At 45.3% G+C, this 22,410-nt stretch overlaps 1 protein-coding gene across 2 annotated transcripts in view; it reads right to left on the bottom strand.

Moving 5' to 3' along the window:
- Positions 1-20,537, bottom strand: part of RASGRF2 (Ras protein specific guanine nucleotide releasing factor 2) — a 240,834-nt gene extending 220,297 nt beyond the window's left edge. For both annotated transcript variants that reach the window (XM_077866482.1, XM_077866488.1), the window contains exon 1: positions 20,187-20,537. In XM_077866482.1, coding sequence (XP_077722608.1) covers positions 20,187-20,474 — 288 coding nt within the window. In that variant the 5' untranslated portion in view covers positions 20,475-20,537. The remainder of the gene's footprint in view (positions 1-20,186) is intronic.
- Positions 20,538-22,410: the final 1,873 nt, after the last annotated feature.

Below are 22,410 nucleotides of genomic sequence, written 5' to 3' on the forward strand. Positions count from 1 at the left end.
TCCTCTTTTACTCAAAGTGACAGAGAGTTTCCAAACAAACCTGCCTTCCAAGACCCCAAAATAATCTTCAAATAAAATGTTTTGTCTAAACATCAAGACTAGAAACAATTTACTGAAATTCACAACCAGATTAAATTTTAAAATAGAAGGAAGACATCAGAAATTGAGTAATACTCTTTCAGGAGTTCTGTCTGTGGCCCAAAATTACTCTCATTATCAAAAGCCACAGGGAGAGCCACGCAGGATGAGGGAGGACAGGCCGAGGAGGGAGGACGGGTGGGGACCTCGGGATACAATGTTCTCTCTCAGGGGGAAGGTTAATAATAAGACCAAGGAGGCAAGGCAGCTGTTTGCAACATTGAAGGTAGGAAAGAAGGAGTATCCTAACCTTCGATTGTTTTGTTTCGGTCTTTCTAAATCACAAAAGGGAACACAATCAAATTTAAGGATCCACAATAAAAGATATAAAAAATGAAAACCCACTGCCAAAAAAGGTAAATACCGTTGTAGTTACATGAAGAAGTGTGTTGTATGAATTTTACTGACCCAAAACACTGTGGCCAGAGGGGCTGCAGGAAGAGAGAGAAACCAACCACAGTTAAGATCGGTTGATACTAACATCTACCATCTTTCTTTTTTTTTTTAAAGATTTTATTTATTCATTCGTGAAAGACACAGAGAGAGAGAAAGGCAGAGACACAGGCAGAAGGAGAAGCAGGCTCCCCACAGGGAACCCAATGCGGGGACTTGATCCCCAAACTGGGATGACGCCCTGAACCAAAGGCAGACGCTCAACCACTGAGCCACCCAGGCGTCCCCATCTGCCATCTTTCAAGTAGATTTTTAGAGTAAGTACTTCGGAAGCCAAGCATTGAATTTTCCCCTTTCAACATGGTCATGATAATCCCTAAACTTGTATTTAATTATTATTCAAAGGCCAAAGGCTCAAAGTAACAAGTGGCCTGGAAGCAGCCACTTGTTTTTGCTTCTATGATGGTATTGTTAAATGCAACATAAGTCATTAAAAGTTCATAGGAAAAGTACTATCACATTAATCAAATGTGCACACTGATTGAAAACACATCCTGATTTTAGAAAATGTAAAACATTATAATCCAAGTATGGTTAAAATCAATGGAACAGTAATTTTGGGCATTTCTATTTTGTGCATTCAAATGGACCTCATTGATCATGGTCCCAAGCAACTCCAACTAATTATAACAAATATTATCCCTACGGAGAGCAAATTCCACCAAAAAAGCATTCGGAGTCTAGAATTATTATTTCCAAAATTTGGACAACCATATTTGGCCATATTTATTTCTGTATTTTATTCACAGATGAGATCATACTTTCATTCCAGAATCTATATTTTATGTTGTGTTTTCAACAAGTTACAAAACTACCTTGAAAAGCAAGTGGGGTATTTGAACAGTTTTTCATTAAGGTGGAGAAATTGAGGAAAATACCCTTATTATGGTGGTTAAACGGACTCTCCCTTCTTGCTTTTTGGTTGTTCATTTGTTTGCACGTGCCTCCACCTACCTTGACAATTTACTCACAAATGTCATGCTGATGGTGACTGCAACATAACTTGAAATTGCAAAGCAATCCTATCTGAGGGATAGGATTTCAGGATATTTTAATTTTCTTATTTTATAAATCATCTCAATTTTTCAAATTTTACACAGTAAACTTTATACTCCTTTTTTGAGAATGAGTTTAAAATTTAATGATGTGTCTATACAATGGTGCCACAACAACCAATTGCTTCTAATGTAACTCATGGAATGAGAAAATATACACTACCTATATCCACTCCCTGACTTCCTTCTCCTCCAGCTTTTGTGAGATGTAATTGACAAATAAAATTGATTACCATAAGGTTAATAAACCTATCACTTCATAAAGTACCTACCTGTGAGTGTGTATGTGTGTGTGTGTGTGAACACGTTTAAGTTTTACTCGCTTAGCAAATGTCAATGATACAATACAGTATTGCCAACTACAGTCACCATGCTGTCTGTACACATTAGATTCCAGAAACTATTTTATAAATAAAAAACTGCTTTAAGGGGCGCCTGGGTGGCTCAGCAGTTGAGCGTCTGCCTTCAGCTCAAGACGTGATCCTGGAGACCCAGGATCAAGTCCCACATGGGGCTCCCTGCATGGAGCCTGCTTCTCCCTCTGCCTGTGTCTCTGCCTCTCTTTCTGTGTCTCTCATGAATAAATAAATAAATAAAATCTTTTAAAAAATGTTCTGATAGCATGGCAGTTTATACCAAAAAGGAGAAAATGAGTAAGCTGCAGATTTATTTACCTTTCAGTAAACATTTTAAACATTCTCTGTAAAAAACACTTTGGAAAAAAAAAAAAAACACTTTGAATCTTTAAAGCACAAACATCAATTTAGCTACACCTTTTTCTGAAAAAAAAAAAAACCTATTAATCTCACTCTCATATATTATAAAATATAAAATAATATTTATTTTAGTCAAAAGGATCCATAGAACAGAAAGGGCTTAAATGTCAAAGAAAAACCTCTTCACTCATCTATCCTTATAGGTAATAGGTAATATTCACCCACACTTAGAGTAATCTTCTATTTCTCAAGGAGTTTATCAAACACTAAATATTGTTCATAGAAATGTAAAACTCTAGACTCATAAAGATGCCTACAAAGTAGGCAGAAAAGCTATCTGGCTCACAAAATGGGCCCTAAAATGAACAGAATAACCATCTGCAGTAATCAAACTTCCAACTAATTTGCTGTTAAAATTGCCCTCACTTACACGAAAAATATAATTGTGAAAGTTTTTAAATGCCATTCTTATATCATTTTAGTTTACAGAACACTTTCCACAAAGATTATCTCAATTAATTTAATCTTCCTACTTTCTTTATGAAGTAGGAATTATCACACCCATTTTCCAGATAAGGAAATGACTAAGCTTGAGAATCCACAGTTCACTTTTTTTGTTTTTGTTTTTAAGATTTTACTTATTTATTCATGAGGCATATATAGAGAGAGGCAGATACACAGGCAGAGGGAGAAGCAGGCTCCATGCAGGGAGCCCGATGCAGGACTTGATGCTGGCATCCCGGGATCACACCCTGGACCGAAGGAAGATAATTGCTGAGCCACCCACATGTCCTGTTTGTTTGTTTTTAAAGATTTTATTTATTTGAGAGAGAGAGAAAGAGAAAGAGCACAAGGAGGGGCAGGGGCAGAAGATGAGGGAGAAGCAGACTCCCCACTGAGCAGGGAGCCTGATGTGGGAGTTGATCCCAGGACCCTGAGATCATGACTGAAGCCGAGGGTATCCACTTAACCAACTGAACCATCCAGGCACCTGAGAATCCACAGCTTGTTAAGGGTGGATCTAGAACTTGAACTCGGGAACTTTGCCACAATATAGTAGGCATTCTTTACCATTCAACCATATGGAAAGCCACTGCATCTTCAGAGCTGTAAGACACAGCCATGGCAGGTAAACAGGAAGGGCGATGGTCTCCATGCAAACTGGCATGCTGAAAACAAACTGTAATTTTTTTTTAAGTGAAGTATAATTAACATACAGGATTATATTTTCAGATGTACAATACAGTGATTCAATAATCCTATATATTACTCAGGGGTCACTAATATAAATATACTCTTAACCCCCTTTATCTATTGTGCCCATCCCCCACCTGCCAACTCTCTGGCAATCACCAGTTTTTCAGTGTATTTCCTAGTCTGGCTTTTAGTCTTTTTTTTTCTTGTTCACTTGTTTTGTTTCTTAAAGTGCACATATGAATGAAATCATATGGCATTTCTCTTTCCTGAGTCACTTATTTCACTTAGCATTATGCTTTCTAAATCCACCCATATTGGTGCAAATGGCAAGATCCCATCCTTTTTTATGGTTGAGTAATATTCCATGTATAATTATACCACATTTTCCTTATCTATTCATCTGTGAATGGACACTTGGGTCGCTTCCATACCTTGGCTATTATTTAATAATGCTGCAATAAACATAAAAGTACACGATATTTTTTGAATTAGTGTTTTCATTTTCTTAGGATAAACATCCAAAAATAGGATTACTAGGTCACATGATAATTCTATTTTTAATTTTTTCAGGAACCTCCAAACTGTTTTCCAAAATGGTTATACCAATTTGCGTACCTATCAACAATGCACGAGGATCCTTTTTCTCCACATCTTTACCAACACTTGGTATGTCTTGCATTTTTGCTTTTAGGCCTTCTGACAAGTGTGAGGTAGTTTTAATTTGCATTTCCCTGGTGATTAGTAGTGCTGAGCATGATTTCATGTGTCTGTTGGCCATCTGTATGTCTACTTTAGAAACAGGTCTATTCAGACCTTCTGCCCATTTTTTATTGTATTAATTCTTTTCTGATACTGAGTCATAGAAGTTCTTTATGTATTTTGATATTAAACCATTATCAGATTTATCATTCGCAAATATCTTCACCCATTCAGTAGGTTGCTTTTTGTTTTGTTGATGGTTTCCTTCACTGTGCAAAAGCTTTTTATTTTTGTATGGTTCCAACAGTTTAATTTTGCTTGTTTCCCTTGCCTGTGGAGATATATCTAGAAAAATGTTTCTGCGACTGATGACAAAGATATTACTGCACATGTTTTCTTCTAGGAGTTTTATGTTTTCGGGTCTCATGTGAAAATTATTTTTATAATAACTTGCAGGAGGAAACTACAGCTAAGGCACTACAATCACAGGATACTACTGATATTATTGTTCAACCATTTGACTACAAATTCCAGAGACAGCAGTTCATCTGTTTTGTTTTCATTTGCCAACCAAACAAAAACAAGAAGACACTTTGGTGCCCAGAACAGAAAGACTATATACATATATATGCCCCTTCTCGTTTTATTACATTTACGTTGATTGCACAGATGGCAAATATTATTCTTGGTTGCTGAATATTTCAGACAACAGTATTCATTGCTCTGGGTCAGGGGAGACTATAACCTAGTTAGACCTACCGGCCAAAAAGTGATAGTATAAATCAAGACCCTGAGGATGTGGACTCACAGCAAGATACAAGAAATCTTCTCATTGTCAAGAGTCAAAGAATAAGCAAGGTCTGAAATGGCAGAGAGGGATGTGTCTTCTACATCCCTCGGAGCCCCTTGTGGTGTTGGGCACACAAGAAGGAAGCCTGTGCTAGAAGTCAGCAGCGCAGGAGAAGGACAGGGTGCTCTGGAGACAGACTGACCTGATCCACAACATCCCACTCTCCACCATGACCCAGTTCTCAGGCCCTTAGCACAGGGCCAAGCAGATAGAGATTATAGAGGTTATGTGAGCTGGTTCTCATGCTTCCCTTATATAAATATAAGCCCATAGCTTTGCTTTGTTGACATGATTTCATCAATCTGGAGTGGAAATAACAACTTGTTTCATGGGCTTTATGAATGTGGCCAGATCAGTCTGAGAAGTTTTCCACTCAAACTGCAAATGAACCATGACAGAGAAGAATGAGACTGAAGACAAAAATGTTTCCCTCCTGGTTATACGCTTCTAACTCCTCATTAAGGCCACATGCAACAAATGCTAAGTTACTAAATTAGGTTCTATTAAATAAGTTTGCCATTTAGTAAAATTTTGCCCCAGCTGAATTACTAAACCTCTGTAGGCCTCAGTATCCTTACCTGCAAAACAAAAAGGACACTGTCATCTCAGGATGGCTGTGATGATTAAATGAGATAATATATGTAGAATGCTTGGCTTTTTAACCCCAAATTAGCACTCAGCAATGGTAGCTCTTATGACATATAATATAAAACAATGTATATTCAAAAAAAAACTAACAAATCAGTATCCTAAATGCAATAGTCTAATTGTATTTTGTTTTACTTTCTAAAAAGACGGGACTAACTTATGCCAGAAGAAAGATGATTGTTTTAAATCAAGGGCTCATAAATTAAGATGATAGACAAACAGATGAGAGAGAGGGAGGGAGGGAGGGAGGCAGGGAGGAAGAAATATAGACATCAAAAATGATGAAACTATCTAAAAGAAAAGTTTAAACTGAATCCGCTGTGGAAGAAATAAAATGGGGCTTACATTTCAATGCCTTCAAAATATATACCTTGCCACTCAGTAGTAAGATAGACATCTATAAAAAATCTTACGGCTACCACAGTATACTTTTATTTTGTTCAAAAACACCATATTCAAAGATGTTCGGATCAAACTGATAAAATAAAGGTTAATTATGATTTGACTTCTTTTATCATTACTGAATTAGAAGTAATTAACATAAATTTCTAGGACAAAACACAAGATAAGTGTTTCACCTTTTTCAAATGAGTTTTACTGATTTTTAGAGTCACTATTAAAACTGATCATCGAGTGGTAATGGCCAAGTAGCTTGCTATAGATCTGACCTCAGTCTCTAGCCCAACACACACACACTGAAACAATTAGAAAAGCTGGACACAACACACAAAAATAATCCATTTGAAAGCATCAGTGAACTAACAAGACCTAAGCCACGATCGAAGGAGTAAACACACCTTAGAAGGGAAGTAAACTAGTGAGTCTGACAATCTTTGAAGTTGCTCCTCTCAAGGAATTGGCCTGTGGTACAACGTGGTACAAAGCCAAGTGGCTAGGAGGCCATGCCGGAAGCAGCAGCTGAGAGGCTAGAAATCAGTGCTGAGTTTCTAGCAGTCTCATGAGGATGGAGGAGACCAAGGAGGAGAAGGTCCTGTAAACACCCAGAATTCCAGATAAGACCCTGGAAAGGCTATACTTTAGAAATTAATGAAAACTAGGGCAGCCCCGGTGGCCCAGCGGTTTAGCGCTGCCTTCAGCCTGAGGTGTGATCCTGGAGACCCAGGATCGAGTCCCACATCAGGTTCCCTGCACGGAGCCTGCTTCTCCCTCTGCCTGTCTCTCTCTCTCTCTGTCTCTCTGCCATGAATAAATAAATAAAATCTTAAAAAAAAAAAGAAATTAATGAAAACTGGAAATGGACGTATTCTCATAAAACCTGAAATCTAGGGCAGCCCCGGTGGCGCAGCGGTTTGGCACCACCCGCAGCCTGGGGTGTGATCCTGGAGACCTGGGATCGAGTCCCCGTCGGGCTCCCTGCATGGAGCCTGCTTCTCCCTCTGCCTGTGTCTCTGCCTCTCTCTCTCTCTCTCTCTCTCTCTATGTTTCTCATGAATAAATAAATAAAATCTGTAAAAAAAAAATCTTCCTTACTTTAAAAAATAAATTAAAAATAAAAACTCCTACAGAGCGTGAGGGTGGCTCAGTTGGTTAAGCATCCGACTCCTGGGTTTGGCTCAGGTCATGATCTCATCATGGTCCTGAGATGGAGCCCCTGCCTCCGGCTCTGCGCCCAGAGTGGAATCTGCTTCAGATTCTCTCTCCCTCTGTCCCGCCCCCCACTTGCGCACACTCTCTCTCTAAAACAAGACCTTTTAAAAATAAAAAAATAAACAAAAACTCCTACAGATCAATAAGACAACTCAATAAGAAGTAGGCAAGAGGTTGAATAAGCACTTCAAGGCAGAGAACAATCAAACGGTCAGTACTTGATAAGGTGTTCAACCTTATTATCGGAGAAATGAAAATGAAAACCAAAAGGAGATACTACTACCTACCCATTAGAATGCTTAAATCTAAAAGACCAATAATACTAAGTGTTAGCAAGGATGAAGAGAAACTGGGATTCTTGTACACTGCTGGTGGGAGCATAAACTGATGTAACTATTTTGGAAAACTGTTTAGCTGTAATTATTGAAGCCAAACATACGTACGTCCTGTGAACCGACAATTTCATTCCTGGGTATATACCCAACAGAAATGCATACGTGCTTCTGCAGCAAAAGGCTGCTACAGGAATTTCCACGGTCATAGCATTTGTAATAGCTTCGGAAACAATCCAAATGTCTATCAGCACTAGATGAAGAATGGACTGACTCATGATTTTTTGACTTTATGATGGTACAAGAGCAATACGCATTCAGTAGAAAGCAGACTTTGAATTCTGACGTTCTCCTGGGCTAGTGGTACTCAATATGATCCTCTCTCACGATGCTTGGTAGTGACAGTGAGCCACAATTCCCAGTCAGCCAGCCACACAGTCACGACAGGTAAGAACCGATACACTAACAACCATTCTATAGTCACACAACCATTCTGTTTATTGCTTGCAGCAGGGTCTTTAATCAATTACATGAGATATTCAACACTTAATTAGAGAATAGGCGGGATCCCCGGGTGGCGCAGCGGTTTGGTGCCTGCCTTTGGCCCAGGGCGCGATCCTGGAGACCCGGGATCGAATCCCACGTCGGGCTCCCGGTGCATGGAGCCTGCTTCTCCCTCTGCCTGTGTCTCTGCCTCTCTCTCTGTGTGTGTGACTATCATAAATAAAAATTTAAAAAAATTTAAAAAAAAAGAGAATAGGTTAGGTGTTCTACAATGACTTGCCCAACTATAGGCCAATGTAAGTGTTCTGAGCACAGCTACAGTAGGTTAGGCTAAGCTATGTTTGGTAGGTTAGGCATATCAGATGCATTTTTTATTTGTGATATTTTTAACTTACAATAGTTTATCAGGACACAACCCCACCATAAGTCAAGGAATACCTTGTACACTCATCCAGGTGAGGGAGAGAAGCCTAATACAAAGGAGTGCTTACTGCATGAGTCCATGAAGAAATTCAAAAGGAGGCAAAAGCAATCCTTAATGTTCTTCGTAAGGATGGTGGCCACCATGGCTAGTAGTGAAGAGGAACGGACATGAGGCTAGCTTCTGGAGGGCTGATCATGTCAATTGCCTGATCTGGGTGGTGCTTGCATATATTCACTTTGTGAAACTGCATCAAGTGGCACACTCAGGATTTGTGCATTGTTCTGTATGTTTGCTATACTTTAAAAATAGGTTTGCATTTAATCCATTGTTAAGAGAACATTCAAATAATTTTTGAACATCAAAATATTAAAAAGTAAAGGAAAATGATGAACATGAATCTTAAACAATAAGGCCAATCAGGACCAGAGGACAGTAATTATATTACTGGAATGTTCCTATTGCTAAAGCGAGGGTATAAAACTACTGCAAGAAGAGAAGGTGACTTATCACGAATAAGTATTCGTTTGGTGAAAATAACATTAATTAGCTTGACGAGTACGTTAGACATGTCAGTAATGATGCCTATCACACTCCCCAAACTTTCCATGAAATGACCTAACCCACAGCCCCTCACTCCCATGAATCGGTCAGAGGCTGCTGGTTTTGTAGGGCCCTAAAAAAGGCAAACTGAGCCAATCAGATTCCCTCCCACTAGCCTGAATAGATGGAGTGAATGAAAGATGCTGCAGTGAGAATTAAAGCAGAAAAAAAGAAAGAGAAATGGACCACATTATGTTAAGTCAGCACCATGAGGTTCAGGGCAGCCAGTACCGGTGTCCAGAGATCAGTGAGGTCACAAGAGAGGTCCTAGAGTGAGACTCGCCCTTATATTGCCTTTCAGCATTCCCACTGTCCCCCCACCACACACAGAGGTGACCCTAATTCAAGACAACTTGTAATCAAAAGGGCCTAAAGCAAATAATCACATTAGCAGAAACCAACCAGTCCTAGACAAGTTTAGCAAAACTAGAGAAAGCAAACTACACCCTTGTTTATTGAAACCTTAGTAATTGCCTCAAAATAACATTGACTAGCTGTTGGGCCTCAGGATTTGTTTTGAAAGATTGATGAAACACTGGCTTACGAAAGATGCCCTGACTGTTGCAAATCTATGCAGAACACTGAGTTAGAAGAAGCATGAAGGATGTCGCAGGAGGAAACACTCGTTCTCCTCTAAACAAGGCTCTTCAACTACACAGCTGTAAAAGTTTGGAAAAAGGACTTCAGTAAAGCAGAGAAGAACCCTCAGTAAGAGAATCATCTATAATTTAATTTCCCCTAACGTGAGGTCAGAACATGAAAATATCTTTACCCCATGGCCACAAACAACTGATCTCAAATTTCTTTTCTTTTGGATTTAACGTACTGGGATTTATTTAAAAGTTCATTTCACCATGTTTATATCTTCACAACTACTGTCTTAAGTTTTTTTTTGTCTTTTCCTTTATAATAATATCAAATCAATATAATATCAAAGAAACAAGATGACTATTATAATAACACACATTAACACAGAAGCACATGATAGACTCTCTCCAAGATCATTCTTTTCAGAGCCACATCTAGTACAATCTTCAGTGCCAAACAAGGTCTGTGCAAAAAAAGAAAAAAACTTCCTTATTTACAAGTGAAATAATACAATGTGTGGGACTTGCTCCAAAATAGTCTAGGAGAAAAAAAAAAAAAAAGAAAAAAAAGCAGCATGTGTGGAGGGAAAAGAGATAACAAGAAAGCAGAAGGTTGGAGATTGTCGAAGCTGGGTAAGGAGTATATTGGCACTCCCTGAACTATTTGATTTTGTGTTGAAAATTTTTTAAAGAGGAAGGCAGAAAAAACTTCTGAAATGACTGAAGTAATGAAAACAAAAAGCAGAGAGCCAAAGAGTAATTATATTAGAAAGGATTTAATAGAAACACCTGTGGACAAACGAGTAGACAACTGAGAGGCCGTGCTGAGAACCAGGGACAGCGCCGGCAGCCTGTTGGTGCCCAAGTGGGGTGCGGGCCCAGGTCCGGAGGAGGGATTGCTCAGGGTCAGGGTCAGGGTCGGGGTCAGGGTCGGGTTCAGGCTCAGGCTCAGACCAAGGCTCAGGCTCAGGCCCAGGGTCAGGCTCAGGCTCAGACTCGGGGTCAGGCTCAGGCCCAGGGTCAGGCTCAGGCTCAGGCTCGGGGTCAGGATCAGGCCCAGGGTCAGGCTGAGGCTCAGGCTCGGGGTCAGGCTCAGGCCCAGGGTCAGGCTCAGGCTCAGGCTCGGGGTCAGGATCAGGCCCAGGGTCAGGCTCAGGCTCAGGGTCAGGATCAGGCTCAGGCCCAGGGTCACACTCAGGCCCAGGGTCAGGCTCAGGCTCGGGGTCAGGCTCAGGCCCAGGGTCAGGCTCAGGCCCAGGCCCAGGTCAGGCCCAGGGTCAGGCTCAGGCCCAGGGTCAGGGTCAGGGTTGGGGTCAGGCTCAGGCTCAAGCTCAGGCCCAGGGTCAGGATCAGGCTCAGGGTCAGGCTCAGGCTTGGGGTCAGGCTCAGGCCCAGGGTCAGGCTCAGGGTCAGGGTCAGGCTCAGGCCCAGGGTGAGACTCAGGCCCAGGGTCAGGGTCAGGGTCAGGCTCGGGGTCAGGCTCAGGCCCAGGGTCAGGCTCAGGCCCAGGGTCAGGGTCAGGGTTGGGGTCAGGCTCAGGCTCAAGCTCAGGCCCAGGGTCAGGATCAGGCTCAGGGTCAGGCTCAGGCTTGGGGTCAGGCTCAGGCCCAGGGTCAGGCTCAGGGTCAGGGTCAGGCTCAGGCCCAGGGTGAGACTCAGGCCCAGGGTCAGGGTCAGGGTCAGGCTCGGGGTCAGGCTCAGGCCCAGGGTTAGGCTCAGGCCCAGGGTCAGGGTCAGGGTTGGGGTCAGGATCAGGCCCAGGGTCAGGTTCAGGCCCAGGGTCAGGGTCAGGGTTGGGGTCAGGCTCAGGCCCAGGCCACACTCAGGCCCAGGTGCAGGGTCAGGCTCAGGGTCAGGCTCAGGCCCAGGCTCAGGCTCAGGCTCAGGGTCAGGCTTAGGCCCAGGGCCACACTCAGGCCCAGGGTCAGGGTCAGGGTCAGGCTCGGGGTCAGGCTCAGGCCCAGGGTTAGGCTCAGGCCCAGGGTCAGGCTCAGGCCCAGGGTTGGGGTCAGGCCCAGGGTTGGGGTCAGGCTCAAGCTCAGACCCAGGGTCAGGATCAGGCTCAGGGTCAGGCTCAGGCTTGGGGTCAGGCTCAGGCCCAGGGTCAGGATCAGGGTCAGGATCAGGCTTAGGGTCAGGGTCAGGCTCAGGCTCCGGCTCGAGCTCAGGGTCAGGCTCAGGCCCAGGGGTCCGCAGCCCAGAGGAGGCAGACACTCGGGGAGGGGGACTCCTGAACCCCACCCCTCGCACACTGCCTCCGGCCCTCGAAACTGATCAGCCTAAAGACAGCAGATTCACCTGGGATGTGAGCACCTGGTCCCCCGCACGGGCTCTGCAGGGGCCAGGGGGTCGCGGGCAGGTCGCCCCCAGGCGCTGGGGCCTCCGTCCGTGGGGCGGCACGAGCCCGGGGAACACGGGTCACCCGAAAGGCAGGGGCTCGGGACACCGCGCAGGAAGTGAATCAGGCGTCGTCTGCATCAAGTCAGACCAACGACAAAATAAAACATTTCAGGAATCTGAAAAGAATGCGATGTCCAGGTAAGCGGAGTCCCTCCGACCCCAGGCAGGTGGCACCTCGGGGCCAGAGTTACTACGAGAAACTGCCGCCTATGTTTAAAAAGGAAACAGCACTAAGGGATCGATGAGTTTTATTTTTAATCGTAGCTTTTGGTAAATGTCATTCTATCTCTGTTATCTCAGGTCTTCCGAGAAAGTAGCTTTCATTGACGTACTGTACCCTGAAGCCTTAAGCCCTTGGAGTAAGCTGGCCTCCCCACTGTCTCACTTCGGCCCTTATTGTTCAAAAAAGAAAAATATTATTTAAATAAACACGGATCAAGTCAGACTTGTGTGTGTGCGTGTTCTCTGCCTTCTCCTTAAAAGTTCATCTGGGAAATAAAAAAAAAAGTTCATCTGGGGCTTCTCCCTCTGCCTGTGTCTCTGTGTCTCTCTCGCTCTGTCTCTCTCATGAATAAATAAATAAAATCTTTTTTTTAAAAAAAGTGCATCTGGGGCATTTTGCATTCATTGTGAGGACTTTTTTTTTCATTGTGAGGACTTTTAAGGGAAATGATTTGAGTCCTTATTTTTCATTGAATCGTTAAGTTTTTCAAATGCCAATAAAAAGGAAAAGTGAGAATATGCAGTTTCCGCATCTCTGTTCCATCTACTAATACTGTTTTCTCAAGCAGAAAAAAAATCTTGCTACTGTATTTTTTTTTCTGAATGTACACACAACCATATTTGAATTTGTTGGGCAAAAGTTCAACTATACCCTTTGGTGGAGCCGTAATAATGTATTTATAACTTCTCAATCAGCTAATCTTTGAAAATTATACTAGCTATTATATAATGAATAATTTTGGAATAATTAATTTTTAGAATAATGACCAAATATTATCAAATAGACAAATGTTTGCCACAGTACTATTTTGATGCCTAACAAATATCAGCTTCTAGTTTCATTTAAATATTAACTAAGATTTTACTATATCTACACACTTGAATTAAGGTAAACATTTCAGAGAAAAATTTATTCAGTGATTAATGCAACAGAGTAATTCTATATACTTGGTCCTGAAAAATAAAGTTCCCTAAATTGTAGACAAATTGGATTTACAATTCACATCTTGAAATGCTTTAATACATATAAAAATCTGTAAACTCCAAAAATATGTAAGTGCATAGCAAATGTTTCATATTTATGATGGAAGATAACAATGTAATAAACACACATATACACATATATCTCTTTTTATAGGACAAATGAACAGGCATGAAAACTCAAAGCTACTTTAAAAGTGTGAAAATTAGGACTTAAGTAAGACTTAAGTAAAGCCATATTGTTTGTCAATCTGGCTTCTTTCATCACAAAGTAATCTTAATGAGTCAGTCTTTATATTCTACAGAATTAAAACTATATTGACTGCAGCATGATTATACTTTTTAAAGATTTTATTTATTCATTCATTCATGAGAGACACAGAGAGAGAGAGAGGCAGAGACGCAGGCAGAGGGAGAAGCAGGCTCCATGCAGGGAGCCCAATGTGGGACTCGATCCCAGGACCTTAGAATCACACCCTGGGCCAAAGGCGGGCACTAAACTGCTGAGCCACCCAGGGATCCCCACAGCATGCATATTTACTGAAAAAATATGAACAAAATCAACTTAAAAATACAATCTGTATTAAACACACAAAAATATCAGTTGCTTTAATCAACTATTAACATTTGCTTACTAAAAACCAGAAATCTGTGGTTATTACACATGCTTTACAGCTTATCACCCAGTGAGAAGAAAATATCTCTATGTTTTTAATTCCCAAAGAAAACAGATATTACAATAATATAAATAATAAGGTTTAGTGTAGCCAAAATGAAAATAACTGTTTTGCTAATCCATAGATTATTTTTCTTCATTTAAATTTAAATGAATGATTACAAAATTCAAGTAATAAATCATTTCTCTTTAAGTTAGACTTTACAACTTTTTATAGGATTTAGTAAATATTTTTATTCCATTTTCCCTTCACTTGTGTTCAATAAGCAAAGGTCGAAAAGAAAATATTGAGCTGGTTTTTATATTACCAATTAAACAACATGAACTAGACTTAACATCCACCATCCACACTCCCCACCCTCCACAAGTATTCCAGGGCTTGCTTATAGCTCTGCCTAATTCCATAAAACGATTAAAACCCTCCACTTGTGGTCAAGCTAGGAAGGCTAAAATGACTGGCTAGTAATGAGGTGACAGGGGAAATCACATAACCTTTAATCTTTTGAAAATTAAATCAACATGTTTAACTCAGTATGAATATGACAAGTATCTACTACTTTAAGCCTCCAGAACGAAGATGTTTTACTCCAAAAACAACTGGAATCAGGGTGACTAGAACACTTAACATTACCAAGAAAATAAGAATAAATACAGCTTTGTTCCTATATGCCTGCCAGCCGGCAAGACATATACAGCCACTTCAATGGACCAGACTAATCGACATGTACTTTCACTTAAGTGCAAATATTTCTAAAGATCCCCTACCGAAGGAAATGAATGCCACGTAAAATTGTTTGTTTACACATAAGTCTCATTTTTCTTTAAAAATGCAATGGTCTGCAATTGCATTTCTCAAGAATTGTAACTACTGTAAATAGTTGTGTTTTTTAAATTTTCATTTATCTGACAGAGTGTGTGCAAGACAGCACAAGCAGGGGGAGTGGCAGGCAGAAGGAGAAGGAGAAGCAGACTCCCCACTGAGCAAGGACCCCCCTGACACGAGTCTCAATCCCAAGACCCCGAGATCATGATCTGAGCCAAAGGCAGACTCTCAACCAACTGAAGCCACCCAGGCGCCCCAAAATGCAATGGTCTGCAATTACATTTCTTGAGAATTTCAGCTACCCTGTAAATAGTTTTTAAAGGGAAATAAGAATAAACAAAATAGGGATTCACATACTATGATCCCAACCCCCATCCCGCTTAGATTTTAAATCTTTTTCTTTTTTTAAAAGATTTTACTCGGGGATCCCTGGGTGGCGCAGCGGTTTGGCGCCTGCCTTTGGCCCAGGGTGCAATCCTGGAGATCCGGGATCGAATCCCACATCGGGCTCCCGGTGCATGGAGCCTGCTTCTCCCTCTGCCTGTGTCTCTGCCTCTCTCTCTCTCTCTCTCTCTGTGACTATCATAAATAAATAAAAAAAAAAAAAAAAGATTTTACTCATGTATTTGTAAGAGGGAGCATGCACTATGGGGGGTGGGGGGTGGGGCAAGGAGGTGTAGAGGGAGAGACAGAACCAAATTCCTCGATGTGCAGGGAGCTCAATTCCCAATGCCCAATGCAGGGCTTGATCCCAGGACCCCGAGGATCATCACCTGAGCCACTCAGGCACTCCTCAGATTTTAAATTTCTTTTTTTGTTGTTTAAGATTTTATTTATTCATGAGAGACACAGAGAGAGAAGGAGACACACAGGCAGAAGGAGAGACAGGCTCCCTGTGGGGAACCCAATGCGGGACTCGATCCCAGGACCCCAGGATCACGCCCTGGGCCAAAGGCAGACCCTCAACCACTGAGCCACCTGGGGGGAACCAGATTTTAAATTTCTTGAAGCTCAATCAACTTAGGGTAGCATCCTTCCTAAGGCACACTTCAGGATTACTCAACCTTCATACTTGGAGTTGCACTCCGATCACCCTCACCTCCCTAGAATGCTCTCAGTTTCAGTGCTGGCACAGGTGCAAACGAAAAAAGTACTACCAATTTCTCAGAGCTGAAGTGAGGTTCATGCTAGACATGATGGTGGAGGATCACACAGAGCCCGGCGCACAGAAGGCACTATTTAAGCTCATATTCCCAGTCCCCTTGAACACCTTTACGTAGAATGAAAAGTAAATTTTTCATTTCACATAAATGGAGATTTCTTTAGAAAGTAGTGTCACCAACATACACGTTCAAGAAAAGAACCACTCCTTGAAATTTTTTTAGCTGAACTATTTTGCTTATAGCACCTAAAAAGTACCTAAAAAAGTAGCCACGATGGAAACTTAATTTGAGAGCCTTACAATCAACCAAGAACCTAACCAAAGTGAAGTCTTTGGGACACTCTTGAAAAACTGGGGCATTATGTAAATATTCCTTCAACCTAGACACATTTGGAAAGTGGAAAAACACCTGTCTTTCTTCTTCTTAACTGGAAATAGTTTTTTAAAAACTACTGTATTAGTGGTTACAAAAAAAACCTTAATATTGTTCTTTTGTCAACCAACTTTGAATTCTTTAGAAGAAGCAAACCAATGAGTGTTTTCCTCTTATCGCTTACCTAAAAACACAATTAATCAGAATTTAAGAATTATTTGAAAGATAAGTAGCATTTAGGACTCACAAAAACGATTGGAGGGACGCTAGAGCAAAAATTACATTAACGTAAGTAAGTGTCGACAGCATTGCAATACATCACCCTCTGCTGTAAATAAGAAGTCTCCGTGTCTAGCAATGATGTCACCAGTAGTTTGCACATCTGCTAATCTAACTGATTTACCAGGATGTCCACTTTGATCACCTGCTTGTCGTTAGCTTCTCAGATTTAAGATTTATTACAGAGGCTGGTAATCTTTCGGTCTTGTGGAACAGTCCGGCACATCCTCTACACAGCAAAAGCTCATGCTGCTGTTGTAACATTAGAAACAGGAAATGTCATTATCGGAAGGCAACTTGAAACCTTCGCCAAACTCTTAATTTTTAAATATTAGGAGAAGGATTTCATTCACAGAAAAAAAAAAAAAAGAACTGTTGAGGGTTTTGTGTAGGGAAGTCACAGCAACGTGGTGGAAGAAACCTATGCTGCCTCCCTAAGTCCTGCTGCAAGCCCTAACCTTCAGCTGTTTCTGGGGTTGATAGAGGTATGTGTTCGGAAAGCTCCAGAAGCACATTTAGAGAAGCTGACCTACACATGGCCCCTGCTCAGTGCACCACCTTTGCCAGTTTCCAGTCTAGGTGCTTGAGAAAAACGTGAGCATGTAGCAACACAAATGAACTGGAAGGGAACCCATTGCATAAACTGTAGGTTAAAGATAGGATGCTGCTTCTTGTTTCTTATCTTTGCAGTTTCTTCTTAATTCTTCATACACACCCGTGCAGGCAGCGCTCGAGAAAAGCAGCAATCTGCTCAGCTAACCTAAGTCACAGGAGCGTGTCTAACAGAAGACAAGATCTCCCAATCCAACTCCTAATCCACTTTGAAATGCTTGTTCTCTGTATCTGTTTTTCCACATGCCACACACCGAAGGTTCCAGTTTCTATCCCCTTAAAGATGTACCGAATAAAAGAGAAATACTCATAACTTGTATGCCCAACAGAATTTTTTTTTCTTGTGCTAGGATGACCTGTTTAGGACTTCTCTTAGAAAGTGGCATAAAAAGTCATACTACCTGGAGATTACATCTATCAATTAAAGTGTATTGTAAAGAAAACTGTCCTGAAGAGGAGAGTCCAGATATTTTTCAAGTAGAAAAATGTTGGATGGGGATCCCTGGGTGGCTCAGCGGATTGGCGCCTGCCTTTGGCCCAGGGCGCGATCCTGGAGACCCCGGATCGAATCCCAGGTCGGGCTCCCGGTGCGTGGAGCCTGCTTCTCCCTCTGCCTGTGTCTCTGCCTCTCTCTCTCTCTCTCTCTCTCTCTCTGTGACTATCATAAATAAATAAAAATTAAAAGAAAAAAGAAAAATGTTGGTTTTCATAGATTAACTGGTCAGCCAGCCAGATAAGTTGCAGCAAGTAACATATTCACACCCTCAGCTCGAAGGAAGGAAGGAAAGAAAAGAAAGTGGTTGTCTCCTGATATTAGTATAAATACAAGGAGAAAAAAATAGTTTGGAATTAAGTCAATGATATAGATTCAGGGTAATTCAAAGTACCTATTTTCTTTTGCACATAGTAACACTTAAGAACCTATTATTTTTGGCTTCTGTGGGGCCTTGGAACACAGGTCTTCGGAAAAAAAAATCTCACCAATAGAAAAAAAAGGGGGGAGGGGACACTGTAAAAAAACTGCTTCCTCAGCACCCTTTTCGTGCTCTTAAATTCTAAAATGCACACTTGAAATTTAAACTTCTATTTCCGGTGTCTGTATCTACAACACTGAAAGTCCGTTTCTCAAATAACCCTCAACATGCCTTCAAAGGGCCAAAGGGCGTATCCTTTAAATATCCGATTTATGTGCGATGTAACAAGTTCATAATCAATCAAGTCTGTTAATGATTTATAGTGAAGCCAAAGTGGAAAAAAGCATCCCCGAGCTTCCGGTCGCTCTGGCGGGACCCGCCGTCCACCTGGCGCAGGTCTTGGGAGCCGGGGCTCCGCAGGCACCTGGCGCCCCCCCCGCCCCTTCCCCCCCCCACCCCCGCCCCCCGCGCTCGCGCCGCAGCAGCCAGAGCCGCAGGGAAAATCGGCAGCGACACCTTTTTCTGCCCCAGCAAAGACCATCGTCTCTTTCTCCAGGCGGAGCTCAAGAAGCAAAGTGAGAGCATTTGAGAGCAGAAAGTAGTCTGCTGCTCTAACTTTAATGACCGAATGGTGATTGGGGGAAAAAAAAATTTTTTTAAAGCAATTTCTCATTTGCAGGAAGGGGTGGGGTGGGTTGGGGTGGGGTGGGCAGGAGTTCCTAAATCTACAGGGGGGGGTGTTTTTTCCGCTCTGAACGCACACACAAGAAAACTAATAAAATTATGACCCAGGATAAAAAAAAAAAAGGTCACATTTATTTTCAAAGCTTTCACTGAAAAGCACAGAGAAGCGTCCTTCCGAGACGCGCCCGGGCGGGGACGCGGCAGGCGGGGGCGAGCACGTCCTCCTCCCCAGGGCGCCCCGCACACGCTCACCCCGGGGGGACCCGCGGGTCAAATGTCAGCACAGCAAACTGACAAAAACCACCAAAAACAACAACAACAACAAACCAACAACAGTGAGAAGCGCCGAGAGCGAGCGCCCGTCCTCCCCGGGCCCGCTGGCCGCGGCGCAGGCAGCCGGAGGACCCGTGCGGGGACGCGGCCGGGCGGGGGGCGGGGGGCGCGGACTCCTGCAGCCGCGGCGGCGGCGGCCTCGGAGCCCAACAGGTGTCGACGCGCGTCCCCGCCCCAGGCCCTCCCGAGCCGGGCGGAGGGGACGGATGCGCGGTTCGCCCGCGACCGGAGAGACCCGCCCGCTCTCGGGGGCGCCGAAGCCGGGAAGCGGAGCCCGGGTTCCCGTGGGGGGGACGGGCAGGCGCGCCGGGCGAGCGGCGGGACGGGGTTGGGGGGACGGGGGGGCGGACGGGGGGACGGGGACGGGCAGGCGAGCGGCGGGACGCGGAGCGGGACGGGGTGGGGGGGACGGAGGGACGGGGACGGGCAGGCGCGCGGGGCGAGCGGCGGGACGGGGAGCGGGACGGGGTCGGGGGGACGGGGGGACGGGGAGGCGGATGAGGGGACGGGGACGGGCAGGCGCGCGGGGCGAGCGGCGGGACGGGGACCGGGACAGGGTCGGGGGGCGGGGGGCGGGGGGGACGGGGGTGCGGACGGGGGGACGGGGACGGGCAGGCGCGCGGGGCGAGCGGCGGGACGGGGACAGGGGCGGGGGGGCGGACACGGGGCGACGGGGACGGGGGTATGGGGAGCCCTGGCGGGGCGGGGGGGGCGGACACGGGGGGACGGGGCCGGGGGGACGGGGAGCCCTGGCGGGGCGGGGTGCGGACGGGGGGACGGGGACGGGCAGCCGCGCAGGGCGAGCGGCGGGACGGGGGGGCGGGGGAACGGGGACGGGGGGGGCGGGCACAGGGGGTCGGGGCCGGGGGTACGGGGGGTCGGGGCCGGGCAGGCGCGCGGGGAGGGCGCGCGGTACCTGCTTGTCCAGCGCGTCCCGGGCGCCGGGCGGCCCGACCCCGGCCCGGGGCGGCGCGGGCGTGCGCTCGCAGCTGCAGCCCTCCAGGAGGTACATGCCCGCCGGGCGGCCGCTCTGCTCGCCCTCGAAGTAGAAGAGCACATTCTGGTAGAGGGCGAACCACTTCTCGTGCCAGCGGCTCGCCTCGGCCGCCCTCTTGCTCAGGAAGCCGCGCTTGGTGCCCTCCTTGCGGGCCAGGAAGGCCAGGTGCAGGGCGTGCCCCTCGTTGTAGCGCACGCTCTTCTGCATGGCGAGGGCGCGGGGCTCAGCGCCGCCTCGCTGCCATCTCCCGGCCGGCGGAGGGCGCCCCGGGCCGCGGGGGCCGCGGGGGCCGCGGGGGGCGCCGGGCTGCGGCCAGGGCCGGTCCCGACGCCCGCGGGAAGGCGGCCCGAGAGGGCGCCGGGCGCGTCGCCGCCCCGGCCGAAGTGGCGGGAGCCCGAGCCCCGCGGCGCGCGCAGCCCGGGGACGACTGTCCTCGGGGCCCTGGCTCCGGCAGCCGAGGGAGCGCGTCACGTGGGAGACGAGCCGTAAGCGGCTTGGGGGCCGGCGGGAGGGCAAGGGCGGCGGCGGGGAGCGGCGGGGAGCGGCGGGGAGCCGAGGGCCGGGCGCGCGGCGCAGCACCCCGCTCCCACGCGCGCCCGCCCCCCGCCCGCCCGCGCCGGCCGACGGGTGCGCTCGCGGGCACACGTGTGCACGCGGACACACGCGCGCGGTCGCCACGCCGCGCTCGCGTTTGCACGCTCACACCCGCACGGGCAGGAATACGCACACAGCCACACACTCGGTCACGCACACACACGCACACACGACACTCACGCAGAGAACTGTGCACTCATATATGCACACACACCACAGTGTGCACTTCACTCCAAGATGCAAACCCAGATACAATCACACACTTACACAGCAACCGCACGCGTGCACACACACTGTTGACGCTCACCCACACACACACTTACGCACACAAACCATACTCACACACAGCACACACATACGCACTCGTGCCAATTCCACATAAACGCACGCACATCCGCACGTCTATATTCATGCATTCATAGATGATCATGCGCAGACACACATGAACATACAGATGCAGACACATTCACTCAAAATAATGCATACACAGACATACACATACTCCTACACAAGCACTTACAAAGACACAAAGACATATTCATGCAAACTCATGCACTTTCACAAACCCATTCCTACCAACTCACAACTCCCCCGCCACAGTCTCCATCAGTGCACTCCCATGGCAGTGGGTGCAGTCACAAGGTGGCTTGCCTACCAGTCGACCTTCACTTTTCCATCGGACTCACTGTTGTACTTAAACCAGAGGAGAAGGTTAATGAGGGCGTCCCCCTTCCCAGGTGCTATTAGTTCCCGCTCAAGGACTGGGATTTCTCAGGGTTAAGGGCAAAGCAACTAAACGTTGAGCACAGAGTTTTCAATGAGAAAACAAAACAAAACAAAACAAGGGAGACTTGCTGCCCCCCCCTTCCCCGCCGCAGAAAGTCGCCGGAGGCCCTGCTGTTGTAGATTCACTAGATACCCCAGGTAGGACTTGAGATTCATTTGATTAACAAACCTCACAAGTACGACCAGAAAACTGAGACCCCTGTTATACACTGTAAGTGGAAAAGAAAAAACGTGCCCGGCAGCTGCAGGAGAGAGCCAGTGAAAGCCCCAGGAAGTGCCAGGATTTGACTCTGCTAGACAGACTTTTCATTCCCTCTAGTCACTGATCATTACAGTGGTTTGCCATGAAGTGTTTATTGTTATGTATTTTTTAATCAAAGAAAATCCTTCTCAAAAATAAAAAAAAAAGAAAGAAAATCCTTCTCTGGACCATGGGTCTGCAACAATGCACCTGTCTTGTACCACAAGTTGTGTGTTCACAAATTGATGGCCTAGGGGTACTCCCCCTCCCATCGGTGCTTTTATTTATTTATTTGTTTATTTTTTTGCGGGGTATTTTATCTCTGCCTCACTGAGCAGCTGAGTGTTTTTTCCATTTTACCGAAAAACAAAAACAAAACACTTTCACTATTAAAAACTGTACAATAGAGAAATTGCCGATTGAAATTACAGTGTGAGGACAGTGGTCATTTCTCTCTAGACGTGTTTAAATGTGTCAGGGACAGGGCTGTGCTAATTTGGGTTTCACCCAGCTGGGAGCTTG

Source organism: Canis aureus, chromosome 2, assembly GCF_053574225.1.
Source record: "Canis aureus isolate CA01 chromosome 2, VMU_Caureus_v.1.0, whole genome shotgun sequence".
NCBI classification, from domain to species: Eukaryota; Metazoa; Chordata; class Mammalia; order Carnivora; family Canidae; genus Canis; species Canis aureus.